This window comes from Lontra canadensis, unplaced genomic scaffold, assembly GCF_010015895.1.
Source record: "Lontra canadensis isolate GAN:19392208 unplaced genomic scaffold, GSC_riverotter_1.0 scaffold36, whole genome shotgun sequence".
NCBI lineage: Eukaryota > Metazoa > Chordata > Mammalia > Carnivora > Mustelidae > Lontra > Lontra canadensis.
In genome coordinates this window covers 17,823,860-17,847,727 of record NW_022631030.1, presented here as the reverse complement: position 1 = coordinate 17,847,727, position 23,868 = coordinate 17,823,860, and the positions used below count along the sequence as shown (strand labels likewise).

The 23,868-nt window shown below is 45.8% G+C and overlaps 1 protein-coding gene across 1 annotated transcript; it reads right to left on the bottom strand.

The window, feature by feature from the left end:
* Nucleotides 1-323: 323 nt before the first annotated feature.
* VPS26B (VPS26, retromer complex component B) lies at nt 324-23,251 on the bottom strand. Its single transcript, XM_032868972.1, has 6 exons — nt 22,655-23,251; nt 13,400-13,556; nt 8,220-8,384; nt 4,847-5,022; nt 3,089-3,231; nt 324-2,681 (listed from the first exon to the last, which is right to left on the bottom strand). The coding sequence occupies exons 1-6, from the start codon at nt 22,875-22,877 to the stop codon at nt 2,535-2,537; spliced, it is 1,011 nt and encodes a 336-aa protein (XP_032724863.1). The 5' UTR covers nt 22,878-23,251; the 3' UTR covers nt 324-2,534.
* Nucleotides 23,252-23,868: the final 617 nt, after the last annotated feature.

Genomic DNA, 23,868 nt, shown 5'->3' with positions numbered 1-23,868 from the left:
AGGGTGCAGGGTTCAGTCTGATACCACCTACTGAAATAAAATTTCATCTTTCTACACCAGCCCCACACCTATCCCTGAAGTCGTCTGGGCCCCACAGCGGGGTAAACTATCAGCAGTTTCAGCACAGCTTGCCAGATGAGGGTACAGCTGGCATTCCTTTCTCAGCATGTGCTGGTCTAAAATGGGCGTTCATAAAACATCACTGTTCACCAGGGGGTACAGCCACGGTGAGGGCAGGCATTGTGTTGGATCAAGGTGGGAGTCTATCTCCCCTTGGGTGTGAGTGGGACAGTGTAAGACAAGAAATCACAGACCCTGGTGGACCATGGGCACAATGCCTCCAAGCCACAGGGGCTTTCTTTAATCAGAGAGACAACTGAAACAAGTGTTTTTTTTTTTTTTTTTTTTTTTTTTTTTAAAATACAGCCATTGAAAAGACGACACATTAAGAAACATGTAAACACTGCAGCTGCTTAATTACAAGTTGCACTGCTTGGTTTAGTACCTATGCACTCCCAGGTATGGGAACCTGTGAAGGTGGGGGTGGTGCCTCCCCTTACCTACACCTGCACAGTTGCACAGACAAGGAGTGAATGGGGGCAGAGTGAGGGAAAACAGAAGACCTGGCTTATGCACAGCTCCTGAGAGAATAAAATCAAATTCTACCTTCTAGTTCTCCCAGAAGAAAGGTCTAAGATGTTAGGAAAGTTGGAAAATGAATTTGGGTTGTCAGCTGGGAGGCAGAGGAATTGACAGGTCCTTTCTAGTTAGAATACCAGCTATAATGGGAGGCACACCAGAGCCTAATCTCATGTTGTGGAAAAGGCAAGGAGCACAGAACCTGCCTCCCCCATACACTTGAGCCCCAACCTTGATAATCCAGGGGCAGCTGGATGGGTTAATCCTGATCCCATGGGATTGTCCGTCGCACCTGTACCTGGGGTCTAGCATGGGGGATGGGAAGGGGAACCACCTTACCTTCCTTGGTTCTGCTGTCCCCAGTCAACCTCAAGTATCATCCCAGTATCCTTTCCTCCAGTCTCAGTCCTGACCCATGAGCCTGCCCAGCCAGAGGCCCATGACTGCACTGACTTCTGAGGAAAAGAAGAGTCCGAATTTTCCACACTAAAAGGTGACACAGGAACCAACCCCTCTGCTTCCCAAATTATGGAGAAGTTAGACCACCAAATACTGTACTTATTGGCCAGTGGGGTCTGCTTGAAGGGAAGGGAGGCCATTAGGTCATTTCCAGATGAGGCAGAAAAGGATGTCAACATCTTTACTCCAGTAGGCCCACACACAGTGCAACAGAGGGAAGTACCCCTCTCCTTTAGCGTAACAAGAATACCCACGAGAGTTTTTATATATGTTTTTAAACAAAACATCAATGGTTCTAAACTCTGGTCAGTCAACTGGTAAAGGTGAAAACATAATTTGGCAAGCAGAATTACTCTGAAGTTGTGTAGCAGGGTCTTCTGCTGAGGCTCTCATCTCTCTTCTGAAACTCAGAGAGTGAGGGGACATGGGTATCAGTAAGAAACTCCCAAGCCCCAATTCCCACAAAGTAAGTGGAGGGAGAGTAAGGAGTGATGAAGATCCATTCGTAGGGAAGCAAAGAGATCAAGGCCCCTTCCCGGGATCTCTTAAATGAACCAGATACCCTTGTTTAGGCTTGCTGTAGCACACAGCAATACCCTAGAACCATCCAGCCCCAGGGGCTGGGGAGCACAGTCATGGGGTGAAGGCAGACAGCTACCACGCATCGTCACCATGCTTCTTCCTCAGTGGGCCTGGCTTGGCCTCCTGTGTTCAACACTGCTGCCATCCATGCATGACACTGACCCCAGGGTGTTTCTGTGCCCAGAATTTCTCAAGGTGAGGGGACAACAGCCAAAGGCCCTTCCACAAGCTTCTGTTCCAGAACGTTACTGATAAGAGTCCATATTAGATGGAGAAGGGAGGTGTCTCGTTCACAGCAGTGACATAAAGGCCAAAAGGAGTTGGCTTGTGGAAACGTCAAAGCACCACATCCAAGACTCCCAAAGAGGTAGCTTCCTGATCTTGAGTCTCCCCCCTGCCATTTAGGATAGGGCAGGGATAGTAGAGGGGAGAATAAGATGGGACTACCCCGGGCCCTACTGGCAGCTCAGAATCCCAGGGACATGCTCAGATCCTGTATCAGGAAGCTCAGAGACCCAGGAGTCAAGGATGCCCGCTCTCTGCTCGCCTGTAAAATGCAAGGCACCCCCACATGGAAGGCCTCAACAGAAGGCTCTTGCCCCAGAGAGACTAGCTACCGGGATGCTACCTATTCCTATTCCCACGTCAGCCACAGAATCTCAAGGAGACTGCCTCCCAACCCAAGCCCCTTAGGTTCTTCAGAAAAAAGAATTAAAGTCAAAACACGATTTGTTTTCAGGTTGCAAGTAACGGGTCAGTTGAGCATCACACTGTCTTCCCCCTCCCCCAGCCGCTGGTGTTTGGTAGACGGGGGTGCTGGGTTGGAAGCCCAGCAGCTTCTTGGCCCTGGGGGCCTACTGCCTGCTGTTGTTGTCAGACAGCTGGCTGGGGGTCCGCACCTCACCCAGGGAGGTTGTGCCCTCGAAGCGCTGTGAGGCGATGGCTGCCTGGTGGGACATGCTCTTCCGTACAATGTCACCTTTCCGCCACAACACCACTTCCTGCAGAATTGGGGGAGGGGGGCAACATGCTACCTTGAGAGGGAGGCATGGGGGTAGGGGTTCCCAAAGGCTCCAACTCTCTCCCAAGCATCTTAGTAAAACCTCCTCTGCTTCTCTCTCCAATGACAGCAGTTACCCCATACTACCTTAGGGCTCCTTCTGATGGTGTGGGCAGGAAGCATAGAGCAATCATAGGAAGCAGACTCACGTGTCAACTGGGAACCCTCATTTTTGCTGTGGGACTCCCTCTCGGTGAACCAACAAGTGGCACAGAGACTAGTGAACTCTCTCCCCGGTACTGTTCTGCTTAATCGGTCTGAAATGGACCCTGATCTTCACAGGAATGATGCCATTCCTAATGTGGCTCTAGGGCCACCAGGGGTCTTGGGGAGGTACCTGGGCCTCACCTGCTGTTTGAAGTAGCGCCGTTCCTCCTCGTCTATCAGCACCAGGTTGAGGTAATAGCGCACAGAGAACTTCTTGTTGATGTCCCGCATGGTGGGGGTGAGCTCGTAGCCCGCCAGGAAGAGCCGGATAGGGATGGACTCTCCTGTAAAGGCCAGGCAGGTATCAGAGTGAAGGGCAAAGTGACCCATCCTACCTTACACCAAGTCACACTCCGCCCATGAGATGCCACCTGAGCATGTCATGGAACACTCAAGGGAATGCTTCTGCCTGGTGGGAATTCACATTCTGTGGCTCAGTGATCTGCTGAAGCAAAAACATGACTGCAGCTCCACTCCAGGTCCCGTTGTGTCTTCTCTAACCACCCCAATACAGAGACCCGTGAGTATGAACAGCACAGGACACTACTACTAAGCATCTTTTGATTATATGTATTGTGTCTAGTTGTTGGTTTTTCACAAGGCAACTAACTGTCAAACCCCAGCTAACTCATCATGTCACCCAGCAATCTCGATGCCACCTTCCTCCATCCTAAATAGTGTATGCCCCCCAAAATACATCTCTACTTTGAGATGGATTGGCAGTGGTATAGTCGCCTGGAAAAGAGAAAATCCTAATTCTGGTCTTAGTTCTCCATTAACTAGTTGTATGACTTCTGAGTTAGTCTATTGCTTTCTCTGGACCTTAATTTTCTCTTGTGGAAAACTGGAATCAGACTACATGGTATTTTTGATATCTTCCAGCTCTAACACCCTGCCTCTCCTAATTTAAGTGAAATGAAATTAGGGCAGTGATTCTACTGAGAAAGGCTAAACCTATAATGTAGTCTGAAGCTAAATATAAAATGCACCATTAATTATCTGCTGTTTTGTCTTATTTCTCAGAGAAAATGACAAGTGGCTCTACTTGCATAGCTGGTGAAAAAATGGCACCTACAGAGTCAGAAGAGCTCAGTCCTATCCCCCTAAGGACCTGGCATGGTGACACTCAAGAATCTGCTGTCATTGTCCCTACCTTCCCCACGGAACACACATGTGAGAATAAACTGAGTAGAACCTTGGCATAACCAAGCACTTCTAAAGGAAAAAGTACATTCTTTCTGATCAGCAGCTGTAGGGCCAGAAGAACATAAAGATTGCTACTGCCAAATAATCACAGATTCCCCAAGTAACAAACCTTTCAACTCCATTCATTCCAGGTGTAATGTCCACTCTGGGGGTGGATGGGGGAGTATTGTTTTCTGTCCCATTCCCAGTGTGGTCTGTGGCACCTGGTAGTGCTGCCCAAAGTATCTACCCTTGGTGAATGAATTCAGAGAATGAATCATTTTGCCAGAGCTAGAGCTAAGGAACATAAATGAATATTCTGCATTAATCTCTGGCTCCCGAGCAACAAAGAACACCAATAGGAAAAAGTAGTAAAATGTTCAATTTTATCTGCTAAGCCAGTACTTTTCAAGCTTTTGTTGTTGTTATTTAAGAGGCATAACTCTTGAGATGCAATCTCTAGTACAAGCTCAGTATGTAGACGAGGCCAAAGTGGGGCTTTTCTGGGTGAAGGTGGGGAAGGAGCTTGGAGTTCCACATACCCAACCCTCCTTTTCCTCTTTATTGGGATCCACAGTGAGCAATTAGAGATGAGAAATTATAGGTGAATAGGAAATCTTACTTTAGCAGTATAATCTCTTGAGCCCCTCTAAAACTCTGCAGGGCCTGGGGGAATGGGTGAGGCAGCTGCGGGCTGGGTGCCAGGATGCTCACCTCTTACTGGAGCCCCATCCATGATCTCATACTTGGCTATCGTGTCGTTCTCATGGTATACATTGGGGCCTGTGCCTGTTGTTTCCCGCTTGATGATATCTATCTCCATGTGCTTGATTTTGATTCTCACCAAGAGGAAGTAGATCTTCCCTACAATGACATCTTTCAAGTGGTATCTGGGGAACAGAAAATAAGATGTGAATACGGCAGCCAAACTGCATACTTGCAGGTCTCCTGGGTTTCAGGGGAGGGGACACTGCCAAGCAGGTTGGCTGAAGATGGAGTCACAGTACACACTCACCCATGTTCTTACCACAACTGCCCTTGCAGAATGATTTCCCAGTATGTGCTTTATTGGAATCTGTCCCATTTTTCCATAAGCAACTCACAGAATGTTCTTGCATGTTACATCACCCATTCTATGCTTACCCATCTGATCTATCTTCTCAGCACTTTAATTTCTTTTATACCTTTTGTGTTTATGTTGTTTTAGATGTCCTGATGTGTGGGAGGCAAACCCCACAAATGCAGGAACCAGGACTTGCTCGCTATCTGAGCTCACAAAACGTCTTTTGGGAACTGGGCCTCAATTGCCTGCAGCAAAGAGTTTTGTCTGCTGGACCTGACAGCCCAGGCAGGAACAGTAGAGCAAGACGATGCGTTATGCTCCATCAGCACCTTCTCTCTGGGCCCTACTCACATGGCTCGTGCTCTGTGGGCTGTTATGAGTTTGGCCATGCTGTATTATACTTTCTGCCCTTTCCAGCATTTCTCTTTGAGTCAGTCTGAAATACCAGTTGTCTGCGTGTGCACCGCCCTATAACAGGCATACAGGCAGAAGGGAAAATCTTCACACCTGAAGCTCAGAATCATGGAATAGGAGTGTTGGCAGGGATTTTAGAATTTAACCTCCTTGGGGCACCTGGGTGGCTCAGTGGCCTAAGCCTCTGCCCTCGGCTCAGGTCATGATCTCAGGGTCTGGGATCGAGCCCCGCATCAGGCTCTCTGCTCAGCAGGGAGCCTGCTTCCCCACCTCTCTCTGCCTGCCTACTTGTGATCTCTCTCTGTCAAATAAATAAATAAATCTTTAAAAAAATAGAATTCGATCTCCTTATATGACATGTGGAGAAAAGGAAGTTCAAAGATAGATACTTGAACAAGGATTTGAGTAGGGGACAGACACAGGGTGTGAACTCAAGTGCCTAATTCCTAGGCTTGTGTTCTCCCCACTATTTCAGGCTGCCTTTCTGCTTATAGTCTAACTGGGAAAACTGTAGATACTCTCAGTAGATAAAGTCTTACAAGGTAGACTTTATAAGAACACTTACAAAGTCAGAATGGAGGCTGCTCACAGCATTTCAGAAGGAATGCTAAGAGATCATAGATTCTAGGGGTTTTCAAACTTTGGTAAACAGAACATTCCTTTATTCTAAATGAAATCCTATGCGGAAGCATTAATACATGAGAAACTCCTGTGGAGGGCCTAGAACCCTGGACCCCACTCTTCTTTTACTTTATCCCTTCTTACGTGTTTGAAACCCATTAACCTGTCTCCACTTCTCGGAGGAGAAACCCAAGGTACAAACATGGTAGTACCTGCTACCTTACCCCAAGGGCAATCCCTAATGGCAGAATAGCACTACATGATATAGACAGTGTGCTCTTACACAGCAGCCCGCTCTGAGGAAGCAGGACAGGTGTGAACACCCAGTTCCTGAGGTCATGGGATAGACTCTCTACAGTGCCCTTCACATACCACACTTGGTCTTGAACCTTGCTAACTGACAGTTATTTTGAGATCTACAAGGCAGTACTGCCTGCCAGCCACCTCTTTTACTAGGTAGCTGGAGTGCTGGTGGGTAGGCACTATTTGGTGGCTCCTTTCCAGAAAGCCCACAGAGCCCTGAGGCTGAAGAGAAAGGGGAAAGCTGTTCCCTTACATGTCCCTGCCTGGCCCAGATCAACCTCCCTCCCAGCTCGCCCCTCCCTGTCCCACAGGCGAGGCTTTGCCAAGCAGGGTCTCTTCTGGGTCATGAGGGGTTCTAGGCCAGGGACAGAGGGAAATATATGCCTTTCCCTCACCCCTGTTCAAGGAAGCACATATGTTGTTAATTTTTAAAAAAGCCCTTCCTAACCCACACTACCTGGATAATAGGGGTCTCTCCAATAAGAACCCTAATTTCTTTTTTTTTGCTTTCTGTGAATAGAATACACTTTTACTTTTGCATATCTGATTTTCAAACATTTTCAGGAAGGCATTATACTGAAAAGAAAGATGTTTGTGGTATATTTTTGAAGTGTCGGTAAGTTTTGTGATTTATAAGCACTTAGATATTTTTTTAAAGATATTCAAAATTCATTTATTTGGGAGAGAGAGAGAGAGCACAAGCAGGGAGAGAAGCAGGGGTAGAGGGAGAATGCAGGGCTTGATCCCAGAATCCTGGGATCATGACCCGAGCAGAAGGCAGCTGCTTAACCAACTGAGACACCCCGGTGCTCCACACTTAAGTATCTTCATGTTCAGACAGCAAACAGTATAAAATATACATGGCTTCCCAACTTGCTAGCTAGAATTATTTAAAGACCTTTATAAAAAGGCATCAGGTGGGGGGTTAAGGGGGTAGGAGAAGAATAAATGAAACAAGATGGGACTGGGAGGGAGACAAACCATAAGTGACTCTAAATCTCACAAAACAAACTGAGGGTTGCTGGGGGGAGGGGGGTGTTGGGATAAGGGGGGTGGGGTTATGGACATTGGGGAGGGTTTGTGCTATGGTGAGTGCTGTGAAGTGCGTAAACCTGGCGATTCACAGACCTGTACCCCTGGGGATAAAAATATATTATATGTTTATAAAAAATCAAAAAATAAATAAATTTTAAAAAAAGGAAAGAAAAAAAAAGGCATCAGGTATTCTTTGCTATAATTCATTTAAATTCAGAAGGAAGCAGCAAACTACGGCCATTGTGTGGCTTCTTCACATTGATTTCTAGAGATATACTGTATATAGGATATAAATGCTAATGGGAATTGTATTCTGAGATTATTTTCATCAATAGAAGGAAAGAGCTGTTTCTACATCCAAAACAAATGACCTTAAAGTTAATTTGGCCTGACCTTAAAAGACAATGTAGGATATTTAACTTAAATGTACCTTCTTAATTTCCATTTAATTTAAGTAAAATGAAGCTTAATTTCCTGGTCCACCTTTCAGCAGCCTGGCACAAATATTCATAGTACCAGTTCAGTGGCCTCCCCTCCAGCACGGCATTACAAGCCAGCCAAGGCCAGGGCACCAATCTCTTGGATTCTCATCAGGTCCATTCTTAACCTCCCTCAATAGTTCTCCATGACTATGGGGCCCCTGATACTTACTTGGACTTATTATACTCAAACTCAATGTGCAGGCAGTCCTCGATCCCAACCTCCATCTTGATGGAAGAGTTCAGCTCTGGGTATGTGCTGAGTGTGTGGACTACAATGTCCATCTCTTTGACGACATCATTGAGGCGGCGGCTGATGGTGGCTCGAAGGAAATACCTATAGGAGATGGATGTGTCTAAAGGAATACTCCCAGTCTCCACAGTGCTGCCTCAATCCATGCACCAAACAGACCCACTGGAGAGAAGCCCTAACAGTGGTTAACCTTTGTGGCTTTGTATTCCTTTGAGAATTTACCTCTGTGGACCCTCTTCTCAGAAAAAAAAAAAAAAAAAAAAACATACTTAACGCACAAAATTTTGCAATTATAGTACAATGGAATTCAAAGACCTTCCCCCCAAATGGCTTTTTGAGCCCATCCTCTGGGCACAGAGCACTGTCCTAAATAAAATTGATTTCTCTGCTCTATACTCCCACAGCAGGTTATCCTAATGCCTTTCAAGCCCCTCACCACTGCCTACCATGTATTTGTGTATGGGTTTTTCCTCAACTAACTCCTGGGTCTTAAACTCTTATATTTGCATGTCTCTATTTAACAATATTCAATAAATTAAGCAATTTCCAAGTCCTTCAAGTTAAATGGGAGTGATAGGGAATGGAGAAAGTAAGTCAGCTCTTCATTCAGCAAACATTTACTGCTAGGCATAGGATGAATAAGATACAGTCTCATGGGAAGCTCACAGTCCACTGGGGAAGGGGGGCCAATAAACAGAAAAATTAGAACACACAGCAAGTGCTAATTCAGGTAGAGGAATCAAGTGTATGGGGAGAGGAAAAAGGGCACTCAGGCAGAGCAGACCTTATAAGTAAAGCAGCAGAGATGGGAGAGGTCCCAGTTAAAACAAAGGAAGTCTCTGGCTAAATCTTGGATCCTTGGGGAGATGTTGCTGTGGTAGAGGACAAGTGGTTAAGAACACAGAGACACAGAACCTGAAGGGCTTAGCATGCCAAGCCTGACCGTCTGGTCAGCTGCTCAATCATGGCGGATCCCTAGCATCCCTGTCCCCTTGACCTACTCTATACTCTTTCTCCAGTGAATGGAGAAAAACAACCCCTTAATGATATTTTCTTCTAACTAAAACTTAGATGATCTGCATCACCTGTCAACTGTGCCTGGAGAAAGCTGCCAACCAGATCAATGACACACTTAGGCTCCTCTCCTCTGTGTGGACCTGACCCATGCTCAGCAACCCTTTTATATACCTCAGTAACTTTTGCCACATTCTCCAAGACACATATTTGTTCCTAACCCTTCTCTAACTGCTCAGGCTCTCCAGTCTCCTCTCTCCCTGATCTGTGGAAGACACAGCTTTAACTCTACTGAGAAGAGGAAAGCCTTCCAATTTAAGATTGATAACTCTCTCACTCCTCTGCTTTGCGCTGTCTCTTACTTCCGTCCTAAACACATGTCTGTATCTTTGCCCAAACTTTCCTCCTTCCGACAGCACCTCCATCTCTCAAGACCCCTCTCCTTCTCCATCTGGCAGAAAGACTTTTGATCTGTGTGTATATTACAACCACCCTGGGGAAGAGGGGCTTCCAAAATCCAGATGCCTAGGCAGAGCTGACATTTAACTGTTCTGCAGAGGCACAAAGGCGTCAACATTTTTTGAAGCCTCCCAAGTGATTCTAATATGGGAGCTTTGGTAGAGAACTACTACCTGGCATCGAGATCCCTCAAGTTTTCCAATTTTCTCAATCTATTGAATCTCTCCAGTAAAGACTTCCTCTTTTGAGTTTATACAAAGGCCCAAACTCCTCAATCCCCAAAACAATCTCCAGGCTTTGTGCTCCTGCCCATTCGTCAGGACAGCGGTCACAGACGGGTCCTGTTCTAACTATTGCAGCTTCTTCCCTATTGCCAAACCCAGTGGCCTTACTTTTCAGCCTCAGTTTTGACACTGGAGAGTAAAACATTTCCTTCTCTTCTTTGAAATGCTCTTCCTGTGGTTCCACAGGAGGGCTTTACCTGCTTCACCTCCCGCCCTCCCCGACCCCCACCTTCCTATCCCTCTTAACAGGACCTGCCTGGGCTCTTTTCTTCCTCAACTCACCCCCTTGAAAAATATACCAGTTTTTAGCACTGAGCAGAGGACTCCCAACAGTGTATTTCTCTGTCCTGAGTGCCAGGCTTGCATTTCTAATTTTCTAGTGAACTTTCATACCTCTGTATTTTGCCAGTGCCTTAGACTTTAAATTTGGATGAACCATGTTCACCAAAAGTCATCCCTTCCTCCTAATAGCCATCTACCTGCACCTACATTCACTGGTCATTTCTGTGGCTGTCCATTAAATTCTTCATTTACTGCCCGCTCCAGCTGTGTCCACTAAGGTAAGATGCTCAGGACCTTGTACTAGCCTTCCAACAATTTTGTCTCTGCACTCTACCCATTCATCAAATAGCACATGTTGACTTTATATTAACCATCCAAAGAACCACTCCCCCACCTAAAAACAAAGAAAGAGGTGTCTAGAGTGATCTTTTCATTCCCACTCCCCTGTCCAAGTAATAATATACAAGCCCTTCATCTGGAATCACATCTATAAGCTGCCCTTAACTAATTGTTCCTTCTTGACCTGCTCACTTTCTCAGCATGAATCCTAATGTCTTCATCTACTTGGACAGCAACACCTTTTTCTCTTTTAATTAATTTATTTGTTTATTGTGTGGTAAAATACAAAAGGAGTTCAGAGTATACCACCCCAAAATATGCCACCCTGGTATGACAATTTTATTAAGCTTATATTATAAAGCAACAGGCAAGAAGCAGACACAGGAAGGAAAACTCTCTGCCCTCCCCACTCTCTACCAGGAAGAGCAGGACCTTCTTAATCACCAGAGACAACTGTTACCAGCCCAGAGACTGCACTGAGAAATCCACAAAACAAATCTTGCTTAAAGGATTCTTACCTTCCATTTGTTTCTCCCATATATTTACCTTCCCACAACTTGCTGTCCCTAGAAGCTCAAAGTCCCTTCCCTTTGTCCTATTGCTTCTCTGCAAAATTATCATTCTTCTGTTAAGATGCCTGTATAAACTCCTAGTCCTAACCACCCCTTTCTATTACCAATCCTTGAGTTCCATGCATATGCACAACATACATGTGAATCAACCAGTCTGCCTTTCTCTTGCTAGCATGTCTTCTGTCAGTCTGATTTGCAGGGCCTCAGTCTACAAACCTAAGATGGATAGAGGAAAAAAGGGGTTTTCTCCTCCCTACAACACATTAAAATTTAACATTTTAACTACTTTTAAGTATACAGTTCAGTGGCATTAGGTACATTCACACTGTTGTGAAATCACATAGCAGTCGTCTTTTTATGACTGGCTAATTTCACTTGGCATAATGCTTTCAGTGTTCATCCATGTTGTAGCATATCACAGGATTTCCTTCCCTTTTTAAGGCTGAATAATATCCCACTTATGTATGTATATACCACATTTGTTTACCCTTTCATCTGCTGATGGAACTCAGATTGGTCTACCTTTTGGCTGTTGTCAATAAGCAGCTATGAGTGTGAGTGTATATGTCTGTGTTTGATTCCTTGCTTTCACGTCTTTTGGGTTTGTACCCAAAAGCGGAATTCCTGGATCATATGGTAATTCTATTTTTATTATTCCGGGGAACCACTGCACTCTTTTCAACACCTTTCTCTCTGTCTTAAAAACATTTAAGAGCAATCCACTGTAAAAAATAAAATTAAATAGGGGCATCTGGGTGGCTCAGCTGGTTAAGCGGCTGCCTTTGGCTCCAGTCATGCTCCCAGGGTCCTGGGTCAGGCCCCATGCCAGGCTCCCTCCTCAGCAGGGCGTATGCTTCTACCTCTCCTTCTGACTCCCACTCTGCCTCCTCATGCCTCTCTCTGTCAAATAAATAAATAAAATCTTCAAAAAAATTAAATAAAATAACAATAAATCCCACAGCCAAGCTTTGGTGACAACTAGATAATCCTCATGGCTGTGAAGCTTTTTCTGAATGCTATGTCTCTAGTTTGAGTGATGTTAGTGATTAGACCTCTTTGCACAGACTGAAAAAAGAGAGCCTACAATCATGCTTCTGATGGAAGAGGAGAGATCAGGGAGAGAAGAGAAGGGGAGGGAAGGGGAGGGAAGGGGAGGGAAGGGGAAGGAAGGAGAGGGAAGGAGAGGGAAGGGGAGGAAATGTCTTCCTGTAGTTCGCACTACCGGGCCTTAAGGTGATGAAGATGAGCTGATCTTATAAGATAGCATCAAGATCTCGAACCAGGTGTCTAAAGTAACAGAGGAAGTCTGCTTTATCTCGTGACATCACCTAATCTCAGGTTACATCCAAGAGTCTAGAACCTCTCTGGATTTTTTTTTTTTTTTAACCTCAGCAGCCCCTGGAATCAGTCTCCATCCTCAGAACCTGGAACACTAAAAACAGTCCTATGTACTTAAACTGCGTTTATTAATTTTTTAAAAGTTCATCACACTGTGTTATGTTTTACGCTCCCATCACCCCGAACGATGGAGGACCGATCTAGAATCCAAATCTATTCTACTTTTCAAGCAAGAAAGCTGAGTGACAGAGCTCAGGATCACGTTGCTGTTGTGTGGCAAAGCTGGACTGAGGATCTGTATGTCCTGGTGTGCAGCCCAGGGTATGCTGGGGACAGCATGTATCACGGTATGAAAGCTAACTGTTGACTCTTCAGGACTTTTAAAAACTGGTTGTTAAACATAGTGATTATTTAAAATTAAATTATAAAAATTTATAATTAAGATTATATGAAAAACAAAAGTAATACTTACTATAAACTCACTGCTTCCTAATAATTTTGCTACCTTTCACAATTTTCTCTGCTCTTGGGGGAATTTACATCTAGCTGTGTCAAGGTGGCTACTGAACATCTCTCCCCAACTCTGTAATTAGGGACATTTGGCTGGGAGCTTGAAATTGGCCATGGTGGCAATATTTATACTACAGAGACAAATGCTACAAACCAGGGCTTTTCCTCCCAGAGAGCCCATTGTTAACCATTTACCAGCACACCATGGCTCAGTTCTCTTTCTTCTTGAGACCCACATTAAAAAGCCTCAGAAACATGGACAGCTTCAGGGGAAGGTGGGGAAAAAGCAGGCACAACTTACCGTAGCTTTACATTCTGGCCTGTATAGGACTCATACGGCTTCTCCACATGGGTGAATTCAAAGTCGAAGGCCTGTGATTGGCTAATTTCTCCGGGCCGGGCCAAATCCTTCACCAGGGACACAAACTCATGGTGGTTCCCACGGTCGTAGTAGAGCTCTGGGGAGAAAGCATCAACCTCTACTATCAGACCCCAACCTACACGAGGCTTAGCAAGGAGGCTCCAAGATACAGGATCCCCTCTTCTGAGAGACATCCCCCCCAAAACAAACTCCCCCTAGCCCTTATTTTTGACTCCCTTTATTTTCCTAATTACGCTTCTTCACTGCATTCTCCATATACTGATCTCTTTTCCTCCCCACTTTCTAAACACTCCCGTTTTACATGGAGAAATCCAGTGGCACAGTAAAAACCCAATATAACCCTGCTTCAGCCTATCAGGGCAGTACCTTAGTGAGAGCTGTATCAGGGGAACTGCTACCAAAAATACTACATTGCTTTAAAAACATTTCTAAAAATATTTCTAACTTCTGAATGCACGTTCATAGTTCTTTAATCATATCATCCTTATAATAACCTGAAGTAGCTAGGACAGGCCTTGTCAGCCATTTAACAGAAAGAAACTGAGGCATACCATGGTCAAATGATTGGCTTAGAGTCTCATTGCTGGCTGCAGGGCTCAGATTAGAGCAGATTTACTGCTAGAATGAATCTATTTCTATGACCTGGTGCAAAGGGAGTAATAACATTACACTTTGTAAGGTTCTGTAAGAATTAGAGGAAGTAATGCAGGTAAATGACTCAGAATAGTAACCACTTGATAGCAAATACTCAAAACATATTAGCTGCTAGCTGTTACGATCGTCAAAAAGGAATCTACACGATGCAGAAATTTTAGTGTTATTCCCTCCAACTAAATAAGGGGGGGGGGTCCTCAACTTCAGTGAGCACCAGAATCAATTGGAGGGTTTGTTAAAACCCAATTACTCAGTCCTGCTGTATGGGGTGAGGCCTGAGACTCTGCATTTCTAATAAGCTCCCAGGGGATGCTGGTCCTGCTGGCCCAGGGACCACACTTTGAGAAGCACTGCTCTAAATTCATCCTCCTCTGGAAATAGTTCTGGCATTTGAATCTCAATTATAAGTTCATGCCATCAATTTATCCTCTATTATTTTATGCCTATTTGTACTCTGCTATTTAAATGTTAACTCTTCTATATGCATGGTCTTTAGAGTTAAGGCCTAGTTCCTGGCACCCCCTCAGTACCTAGCCGTGCAGAGAAAACACTCAGTACTGACTGTGAATATACAAGGCCACATAACAGTCAAGGTACCACCTCTCGGGCATTTCTGGGCTCCAGTCCTATGTGAGGCTACAACCTTCGACAGGGTAGATCAGAACTAGATCCAGTAGAGTGCACTTGGTAGTACTACTGTCGGCTGCTTGGGGACAAAGAAACAGGTCCACAGAGAGGAGTGTCAGAGACAATGGCCTACTAGGCCAGTTCCCATATCTCCAGAGCACAGCAGACAATCTCTCTCAGGGACAAACTGAGCATCAGGGCAGTGGGACAGAGCTGCATTTGTGTGGGTCCGCCTCAGGTAGCACAAGGTCTGAACCCTGATTAGGACTGCATCTTTAGGCCCAAGAAATGAAGTGTCCAGTCCTGCCCCAGGGGAGAACCATGCCCAGAAAGAGAAAATGGTTTCAGATAGTGTTTTCAGTCTGAGTACAAAATCAACCCCTTGCTGCCCTAGCAGCTGGTCCTGACGAGGCTATTCCATAGGGAGCCCTTTTTTTTTTTTTTTTTTTTTTAAAAAAATCCCTGACAGGGAAGCATTATAAAGCAGAGTGGGCTCTGTGCTAAGATTCTTCCAAGTCAGGAAGGTGGCATTAGAGTGGTTTAATCCCAAACTAGTGCTGCCACTTAAGTATGAACTTACACTATATTCTCTAATTACAGTTTATTGCTGATTTCCTATATAGTTACACTTTGATCCACTTTATATTGCAAACAACCACCTTCTCTTCAAATACTTAATGGACTCAGTGGCAGGCAACATTCTGGGTAGTGAGTAATAATCTACAAAGTCACTAAATGGGAGATCACGCTTACAACCTATAGAAGGAAAGGACAGGAAAAGGTGAACAATCCATTGCTTCTATTTTGAAATCCAAAAACTGTGGCCCCCAGTAAATGTAAGGAAGTGCAGTGATCAGGTAGGAACAGAAGCACTCCAACAAGGGCTCTCTCACTTACTCTCACTGGTCCATTGCTACCGAAGTCCTTGCTGATGGTCCTGACACCTGTGTGGGAAGTGACCCCTTAACTGGTAGACCTGGTATCTTAGCTCCCAAGCACTGGATTCTGGCCATAGTTTCAGGGGACAGAAGCAGGTAGAGCAGAGCCCCAGTGTCCATTAACTTTAAATGAGAAATCCAGAGTTGAGAAAAAGAGGGAAAGAGAAGGTTGGAAAAATATACAACTGTGATCACACATACAAAAGGCAATAAGAGAAACAAAACCGAGAAGGACCCAAGAGCGCTCAGAGAACAGATGGCCAGCATCTGAGAAACCTAGCAACGTTATGCCTGACCTAGCAGGGGCACCTGGCTGTGGCCACCTTTGGCAGGAGAGGTCCTTCCCTGCATAGTGTCATGTTCTCCCTAGTGCTTTTCCTCCTGGACACATGTTAATATCAGGTCCTGCACTAAATGTCACATAAGAGTGGCAGTGTGTAGTCTGAGTGGAGCTGGACTGGGCTTTTTAATTTATAATTTATAAGCCATTTCCAGTGCTCTTGCAAACATTGTGGTGGAAAGGGGCAGAAATAACAGCCATACTTTGCTATTTGCCAGAAAGTTTGGTTTCCTCTCATATAAATTAGAACAGAAACTACAAGGCTGTTTTAGCAAGAGGTTGGGCCATCAAGAGGTTATAAATTGCCTGTATTTTATCCCAAAGATGCAGTGACAAGTTATCCCTGGTTCTCCCCAATGTCCAAAGCCCTCAGCAACCAGGCATCTCAAGTTAGAAGTAGGAACTGACCATGTTTTTTATTAAGGTAACTTCCCTGTCTTGAGCCTCTTTCTTGATCCAACAGGAAGAAGTGACTTTTGTAGTCAGGATGTTTTCATGATGAAACTTGCCACCAACGGCTGAGGGATGAATTTGCCACTTTGTAAGGAAATTGAGCTAGCTCTGCATCACAGAGTCATCATTTGAGGCAGCCTGAAACCTGCTACTGGGCTGGGACCATGTCTGATCCAAGCTTTATGCAGGTCTTAGAAGATACATTAAGTGAGCAAGGCCAAAAAGACCTCCAAAGAGCCCCGTTCTGATTTTCCCAGCCACTATCTGCTAACTGGCAACCCAATCAAGATCATGCTGGCCACATCCACTCCAATCTCCTGCACCCTAGTATACTTGCTAGAGCAGTAATGCCTCTGGGCTGCCCATCCCCAGCAAGACACAGCTCAGCTCAAGCCCTGTAACAACTCACTAACAGGCCAGAATCAATTCATTTAATTTCGATGTGTCTTTTACATAGCTTTTCATGGGTTAAAGAAATAAAATACAGAAAGCCTCTGGAATTTTTAGAAGTACGGGCTTGCAGCGCCTGGGTGGCTTAGTCGGTTAAGCATCTGCCTTCAGTTCATGTCATGATCCCAGGGTCCTGGGGTCGAGCCCTACATCAGGCTCCCTGATCAGTGGGGCGTCTGCTTCTTCCTCTCCCCCAAGATTGTGTGCTCTCTCTCTCAAATAAATAAATAAAATCTTTAGAAGTACAGGCTTGACTGGTACTGATGGGTTCAGATCCACACAATGGATTTTTAAGATTTTATTTATGCATTTGAGAGAGAAAGCGAGCACCAGCAGGGGTGGTGGGGGGGAGGAGCAAAGGGAGAGGAAGAAGCAGACTCCCAGCTGGGCAGAAAGCCCTGGACATAGGGCCAGATCCCAGGACTCCAAGATAATGACACGAGGGAAAGGCAGATGCTTAACTGACTCAGCCACCAAGGCGCCCCCAGTGGCATTACTTTAAAAAAATTTTTCTTTAAAAAAAATCCAGGGGCGCCTGGGTGGCTCAGTGGGTTAAAGCCTCTGCCTTCGGCTCAGGTCATGATCTCAGGGTCTTGGGATCAAGCCCTGCATCTGGCTCTCTGCTCAGTGGGGAGCCTGCTTCCTCCTCTCTCTTTGCCTGCTTCTCTGCCTACTTGTGATCTCTGTCTGTAAAATGAATAAATAAAATCTTTTAAAAAAAAATCCAGATATTATCTATTTGGTTTTGGAGGACAGGGGTATTCATATCTGCCCTCTTTTGTAACTCTGACCTTCTAGTTACCTTTGGTTTATTTAATCCCATTACTCTTTAAGATGGCCCAGCTCTGCCTTCTATCATGCATTACAGTTCCCCAAATGAGTGCAGCTGAAAAATGGTCTCTTCTAACAATTAAAAAATTCCCCCCCCATGCTTCTTATATACAACATTGCATTTTTCCAAAATGTGGGCCATCCCATGCTAGAGTGACATGGGAGAAGCCCTCCCCACACATTTGTTAGCTTTGTTACAACAGACCAAGCCACTGGAAAAAGCACACTAGATGAAGGAAGAAACCCAAGGTGGCTCACAAACTTACTAAGGGGAAGAGAAAACATAGACAATACAGGTAAATAGATAAGACCTTCCTATACTCAGAAGCAATATTCAAACTGCAACATCCAAGTAGTTGGTGTAGAACTGAGTGAATCATGGTCCGACGACTCTTATTTTCTTATATACAGGGAGAAATCAGCCTCAGGTTGGCCTAAGAAAGTGTGATCAAAGCAATGTGCAACAGCAAATGAACTGACATCAGCTTTAATGTTTCTGTGCCCTAGTTCCCTTAGGGAAGAGGCTGCATGGGTGCCTGCTGGTAGGTGAGTCATCTTAGTTCTCAGTGGCCTTGAGTAATGGCCACACCTAGCTTACCAGTGCCTCTACCACAAGCGCCAGAGGAAGCCCTCCCTCGTCACAGCAAGCCGCAAAGCAAACCTACACTCCCCCTTTCCTTCACTCAAGTAACTTTGGTTTATCTAGGAGGAGTTGAGAAAAAAATCGAGAACAGCTTCTGTAAATTCCTAGATCTGACCAGGTGTCCAGTTAGCAAATATTTATCAAGCACCTACGTTGTGTTAGCCACTGAGACTAGAGATAAGTCACCACACTGATAATGGACTGAAGGCATCTGAAGGACTCAGAATTTAGTGAGGAAGGCAGACCAGAAAGAAAAAAAAAAGTCACAAGTTTGTCATACCCTGTTTGAAAAGAGGTATTAATGAGACCTGTGGAAGAAGAGTGGAAAGAGGGCTTCAGTCAGCCTGGGGAACTTGGGGGAGGCTGTCATGTTTGCTTCCCCAAACATGTTTGCTGGGCACTTTAAGAATGGGTAAAAGCCTGAGTGGAAGGGCAGACCTTGTAGAAAGATGTTCACACACAAAGGGAAGATGTCTAAGATTCTAGAAAGAACATATTTTGATGAAACTATAAGAGGTGAGGGTTACAGGGTAAGGGAGAGATGAGGCTGGGGAGAAAAGCAGGGCTGCTCAGGAAGGAGCCAGGTACAATTTTGCCCTGTAACCAATAAGAAGTTGAGCAGAATTTTAAGGAGAGGACTGACAATGTCAGAACCGTTTTTTAGAAAGTTCACTCTTACAGAAGGAGAACTGAAAGATGAGGAGAGCAAAGCCAGGAAGACCAGTTAGGAGGTAGCCACAAAAAAAGAGATAATAAAGGCAGCAGCATTGGCAAGAAGAGGAAGCACAGACTGAAGATGTATTCGAGAGCTGTTGGGAGAGCAGACTGGGAGTGTGGGAGGAGGAATTAGTCTAAGATGACTTTCAGATCTTTGAGGCTGAGTGTGACATAGGCCACAAGGGAGCACACAGGACAAGAAGCAGGGCTGGACCTGGAGCAGAGAAAGAGGTTTCTGTTTTGGATGTGTTTCTGAGGGATCTGTGGGGTATTCGGGTGGAGAGGTGTCTAGGAGGCAGTTGGAGACACAGGCATGGAACTCAGTAGAGAGTTCAGGTCAGGACAAAGAAAGAGGTTGGGAGTCATCAGAATATAAAAAGACACAGAAGTCATGGGTGCAGATGAGACTGCCAGAGCAAGTTACAGAGAAAAGACAAGAAACAAAAGTTATGCGTGTTCCTGTCTACCTCTAAAACCAAGATTGGAATAGGAGCTTTTCTGAGAAGGGTCCAGAGAGGTCCAATGCAACAAAAAGCTAAACAGTTGTCTCTGCAAGGACTCTGTGTAGAGTCCCTTTCACAGGTTTCCACTTGGGCTAACATGCCATTTGGGAGACAATAGAAGGCAATGAGAGGAGGCAGACAAGTAGACCAAAGGGAAGGCTAACCAGGTCCAAACATTCCCCATGGACCGCCTGCACAGGAATCGGGGTGACTACACAGTGACATGTTTTAAACGTCTAGTGCCTGGAAACCTCTTGATGGGTCAAGCTTAATAGGGAAAGAGAAAATGACAATAATCATCTTAACTTCCTTTTACTGAGTACCTATTATGTGTTCTAAGACCTGCACATCACATATATTATCTCTAGTCCTCACAAGACCCTAGCAAAGACTGTTCTATTATAAACGGAGCCCTATCTAATTTAAGTCACCCTGTCTGCATGACCCTCAATCATGTACCAGGCTGTCTTTCTAATGAATACACAAGTGGGACAAATATACTTTCATCAGGAGGAAAAAGAGATTAATCATAAGGATAAGAAGGTTAATTACACAAAGAACTTGATTTTCAAGCTGCGGAACTGTTCCACAGAAGAAAGGAAGGTGGGAAGGAAAAAAGAAACCAAATCCAAGAGACTATAGTTTATAAGAACATTTTTAAGTTAAAATGGAATTCAGTGAGGAAGGTGGACAGAGACTAATGATATCAACTTTCTTATTCTCATATAGCAAGACCTATACTGTACATCATCACTCGCAGAGCAAGACCTAGGAGCCTGACCAAAGCTCCACCCACTTCATTCAGTCAAGGAATGCAACGAAGGAGAAAACCACACAACCACAACCTCGGCAAAGCTATTCGCTAGCCTCGCTCTGGTGCCCTGAGATCAGTAGACTGTTGACACGGATAGACCATACTCTGCATGAAGCATTATGCCTTGACAGCTCAACATTCTTCTCACAAGATTTTGTCATCCCTGCGTTACAGGTGAGAAAGCTGACGCTCAGAGAGGCACACAGCTTGCTCAAAGTCACAGGGTCAACAATAGCCCACGGTGCTCAGAGGCTCAGGAAGAGTTATCAATGGAAGCTAAAAGGTTGGGAGAAAACCCAGCTGGGAAGATGATTCAAGGAGTTAGACAAGAAACCGGGCAGGGCAGGTACAGCAAGTAGCTCCCTCAGCTTCCCTTTCACTTAGACTAGAGGGAGGCTTTGACTCCGTTCTCCCAGAACAGCTCATTTCACAATGCTGGGTAGGGGACATTCTGGTTATCTTTCACGTACTGATGTGGTATCACCACCCCCTGGAGTGATGGTATAAGACAGGAACTAAATGTGCCTGTTTACATTCATATTACAGAGCCAAAGAATCCATGGAATAACTTTAAAACTACTACTTGAAAATGGCGTTGCTAAGCAGGCAAGCACTTCTTGACTATCTCATACCTCATGCTTAGCGCAAAATGCTTTGGATTCATCCCGTCTACCAGTAGTCCTTTACTACGGGTGATTTTACTCTCCAGGGACATAAGGAAATATCCCAAGACATCTTCGGGGGTGATATTTGGGGGTGTTTCTGGTACATGGTGGGTCCAGCTCAGGTTAATATCCTGCTAAATATCCTGAGGCAACAAAGAATTATTAAGGCCCAAAATGTAAACAGTACTGCTGTTAAGAAACCCTATCCAAGCTACAGGAAGGAGAGTAGAGGGTATGAAACTCACTCTTTAGCCCTTTTCTGATACATAAAAGGCCAAATTCTGGATTTAAAATAGCAAAAAAAGTTTCCTATATGATCAGCCAGTCTTTGACCTAATTTTATTTTCTCAAATATCAGAAGCAAATACTTCAGCCAGAGCACTGGCCACACAGACTCCTTTTTCCAGGATTCCTCCTACCTGTGCCAGTGTTTCCTGCCCCTGTAAAACAAGAGAACAGATTCTTTGCTGTGCTCTCAGGATATGAGAGAGAATATTTAACTAGTTTTCCCAAAAAGTCTGTAAGAACAGGATCATACAGGCAGCCTGCACTACAGGAATGAATCTTTAGCCAGAAGTTTTTTTCAGCCCACATGTGTATTTACTGTGAATCCACAGTGTGACCCAATGATAAAGACCATTTATTTCAGAAGTACATGAGAGTTTTTAAAAACAAGACTTCAAATAGAATTAGAGACAACTCCATTTTGACTGGCAACTCCCAAATTTTCTGAATTCTTACGGCCTTTTACTGTCTAGTTTTAATTATTAATAGTTATATTGGAAGATTGTTAGAGCTTGAGAAATTTTGATCATTTAATTTTGGACTGAGAAGGACCTTTTTTTTTTTTTTTTTTTTTTTTGGTCTGTAAGGAGGAAATTAGTCAACTGAAAACTAGCATTCTAATGAAGAAGTCTTAGAAACACAGGCTAAGTAGACAGAAAGACAGAAGGCTGCAGGGCTTCTTTTTCAAAACAGGTCCAAGGATAGGAGATCAGAGCTAAGGCCAGACAGAAAGGTGGTGAGCTCTCTTCCACATCACATGTGAAAGAAAAAGGGGGTGGATGGGAGTAAACTAAGTGAGGCACAGAGGACCAGCTTAACTTGGGTCTGACAGCTGTGGGTGTCCAGACAATGGCAAAAGCAGTACTGGAGAAAGGTCTTCCCCTAACAAACCCACCTGCAGGCTACCGCAGGAGCATTTCACTTGGAAATCCTGGAGGCAGGAAGCAAAGCTGAGAACATGTTTAAGGGACAACTAGGGTATCCCAGGGCGAGGTGCCCACAACAATGATGCTGTGGCAGGGATGCTCCCCGTCGCCCTCGGCCACCCCCACCGTCCTCGCGATGCGCTGTCACTTTTGGCAGCGAAGCCGTCAACATAGGGGCAGTCGCCGGCGGGCCTCACACTGCAGTAGCCAAGGGGTTCCGACAGGCCTCACCGGAGCTGGGCCCGGAACCAGCCCGCTCCCCCGCCCCCAAGTCGGTCTCTGGCCCGGCGGAGGCGGCCGGGGAGGGAGGCCCCGGGTGCCTACTCACCGATCTGCCCGATGAACTCAATCTTGATGCCCTGGTGCTCCAGCCGCTTGTTGGGGTTCTTGAGTGCAAGGCTCACCTTCCCGGACACCGTCTCTCCGTCGTAGAAGAGGAAATATTTCTCCTTCTTCCCGTCCTCCGTCTTGTGCTCGGCCCGCTTCCTACTCTCGGCATCGTTCAGCAAGATTTCCACCTCCACGCTCTGCCCGAAGCCGAAGAAGCTCATTTCACCGCCGGGCCGGGCCGGGCCGGGCCGGTCTCGGTTAGAACCTCTCTTCTCTGCGGGGTAGGAGCCCTAAGCGAAGGCCGGAGGGCTGGACGCCAGACCCAGCTCTCTGCCAGACGGGGCCCCGGCGACAGCACGACTCCCGGCTCCACGGGGAGGGGGCAGGGCCCGCTGCAGCGCCGTGGGTACCAGTGCACCGCGACTCGCCAGTCCCGGGCGAGTCCGAGCCGTCGGCGGCAGTGAGAGACTAGGGCCGGCAATGCAATTAGAGGGGAGCAGTACACAGCCCGGGCGTGCGTGGCCGCTGCCGCCCACCGGGTGGGGTGCGGCGCTGAGTAGCACAGCGAGCCAGCCCCAGGCTCTGGCGGTGCAACGCACAGAGGTGCTTCCGCGGCTTCAAGCGGGGGTGAGGAGGGGCGGGGTGGGGTGGGCCCGCAGTCTCCAGCCCGGACGCTTCGGAGACGCCACGCGCATGCGTTCGCCTCTGCCGCTGTAGCTTTCGCCACTCGGCCCCCCCCCCACCGAGGTGTGCTCATTGCGCATGTGCACTGGTAGACTGCGCGGCCTATCTTTCCCTTAGTTGACATGGCCGTTACAGCCTTTTGCCAGGATCCCGGGCCAGACGTCCCATAAAATTAAAAGAACTGCAAATATCCTTTCTGGGTGCTTTGTTTTGTTTTCCTTTATTGTTTTAGTTCGGTAAACATTAGGCTACCATCCACATTCGAATATATACAACGTTCGAGTGCTGTCTGACGGGGTAAGGGTAGCCCTTTGACACGCACGGAAAATGCCGCTTGACAGAGGAGTGCGGGGGGAGCAAGAGTGACATTTAATACAGGAAAGATTGTCTCAAGTTCTCTTTAGTGTTCCCCCAAAATAAGGCGAGAAAGACTATTAAGCTTTAATTTAATAGTTGAACCCCACTTTAAACGGAAACCTAAAAAATTCACTCCTTGGAACGTTGGCTCCATCGCAATCCTTGGCCCGC

Excerpts from the sequence above, each read along its gene's own strand:
- VPS26B (XM_032868972.1), bottom strand. The coding sequence starts at position 22,877 with ATGAGCTTCTTCGGCTTCGGGCAGAGCGTGGAGGTGGAAATCTTGCTG. Across the intron at positions 13,557-22,654 it reads TGAGTTCATCGGGCAGATCG|AGCTCTACTACGACCGTGGG; the intron begins GTGAGTAGGCAC and ends CTTTCTCCCCAG. Across the intron at positions 8,385-13,399 it reads GGCCAGAATGTAAAGCTACG|GTATTTCCTTCGAGCCACCA; the intron begins GTAAGTTGTGCC and ends CATCTCCTATAG.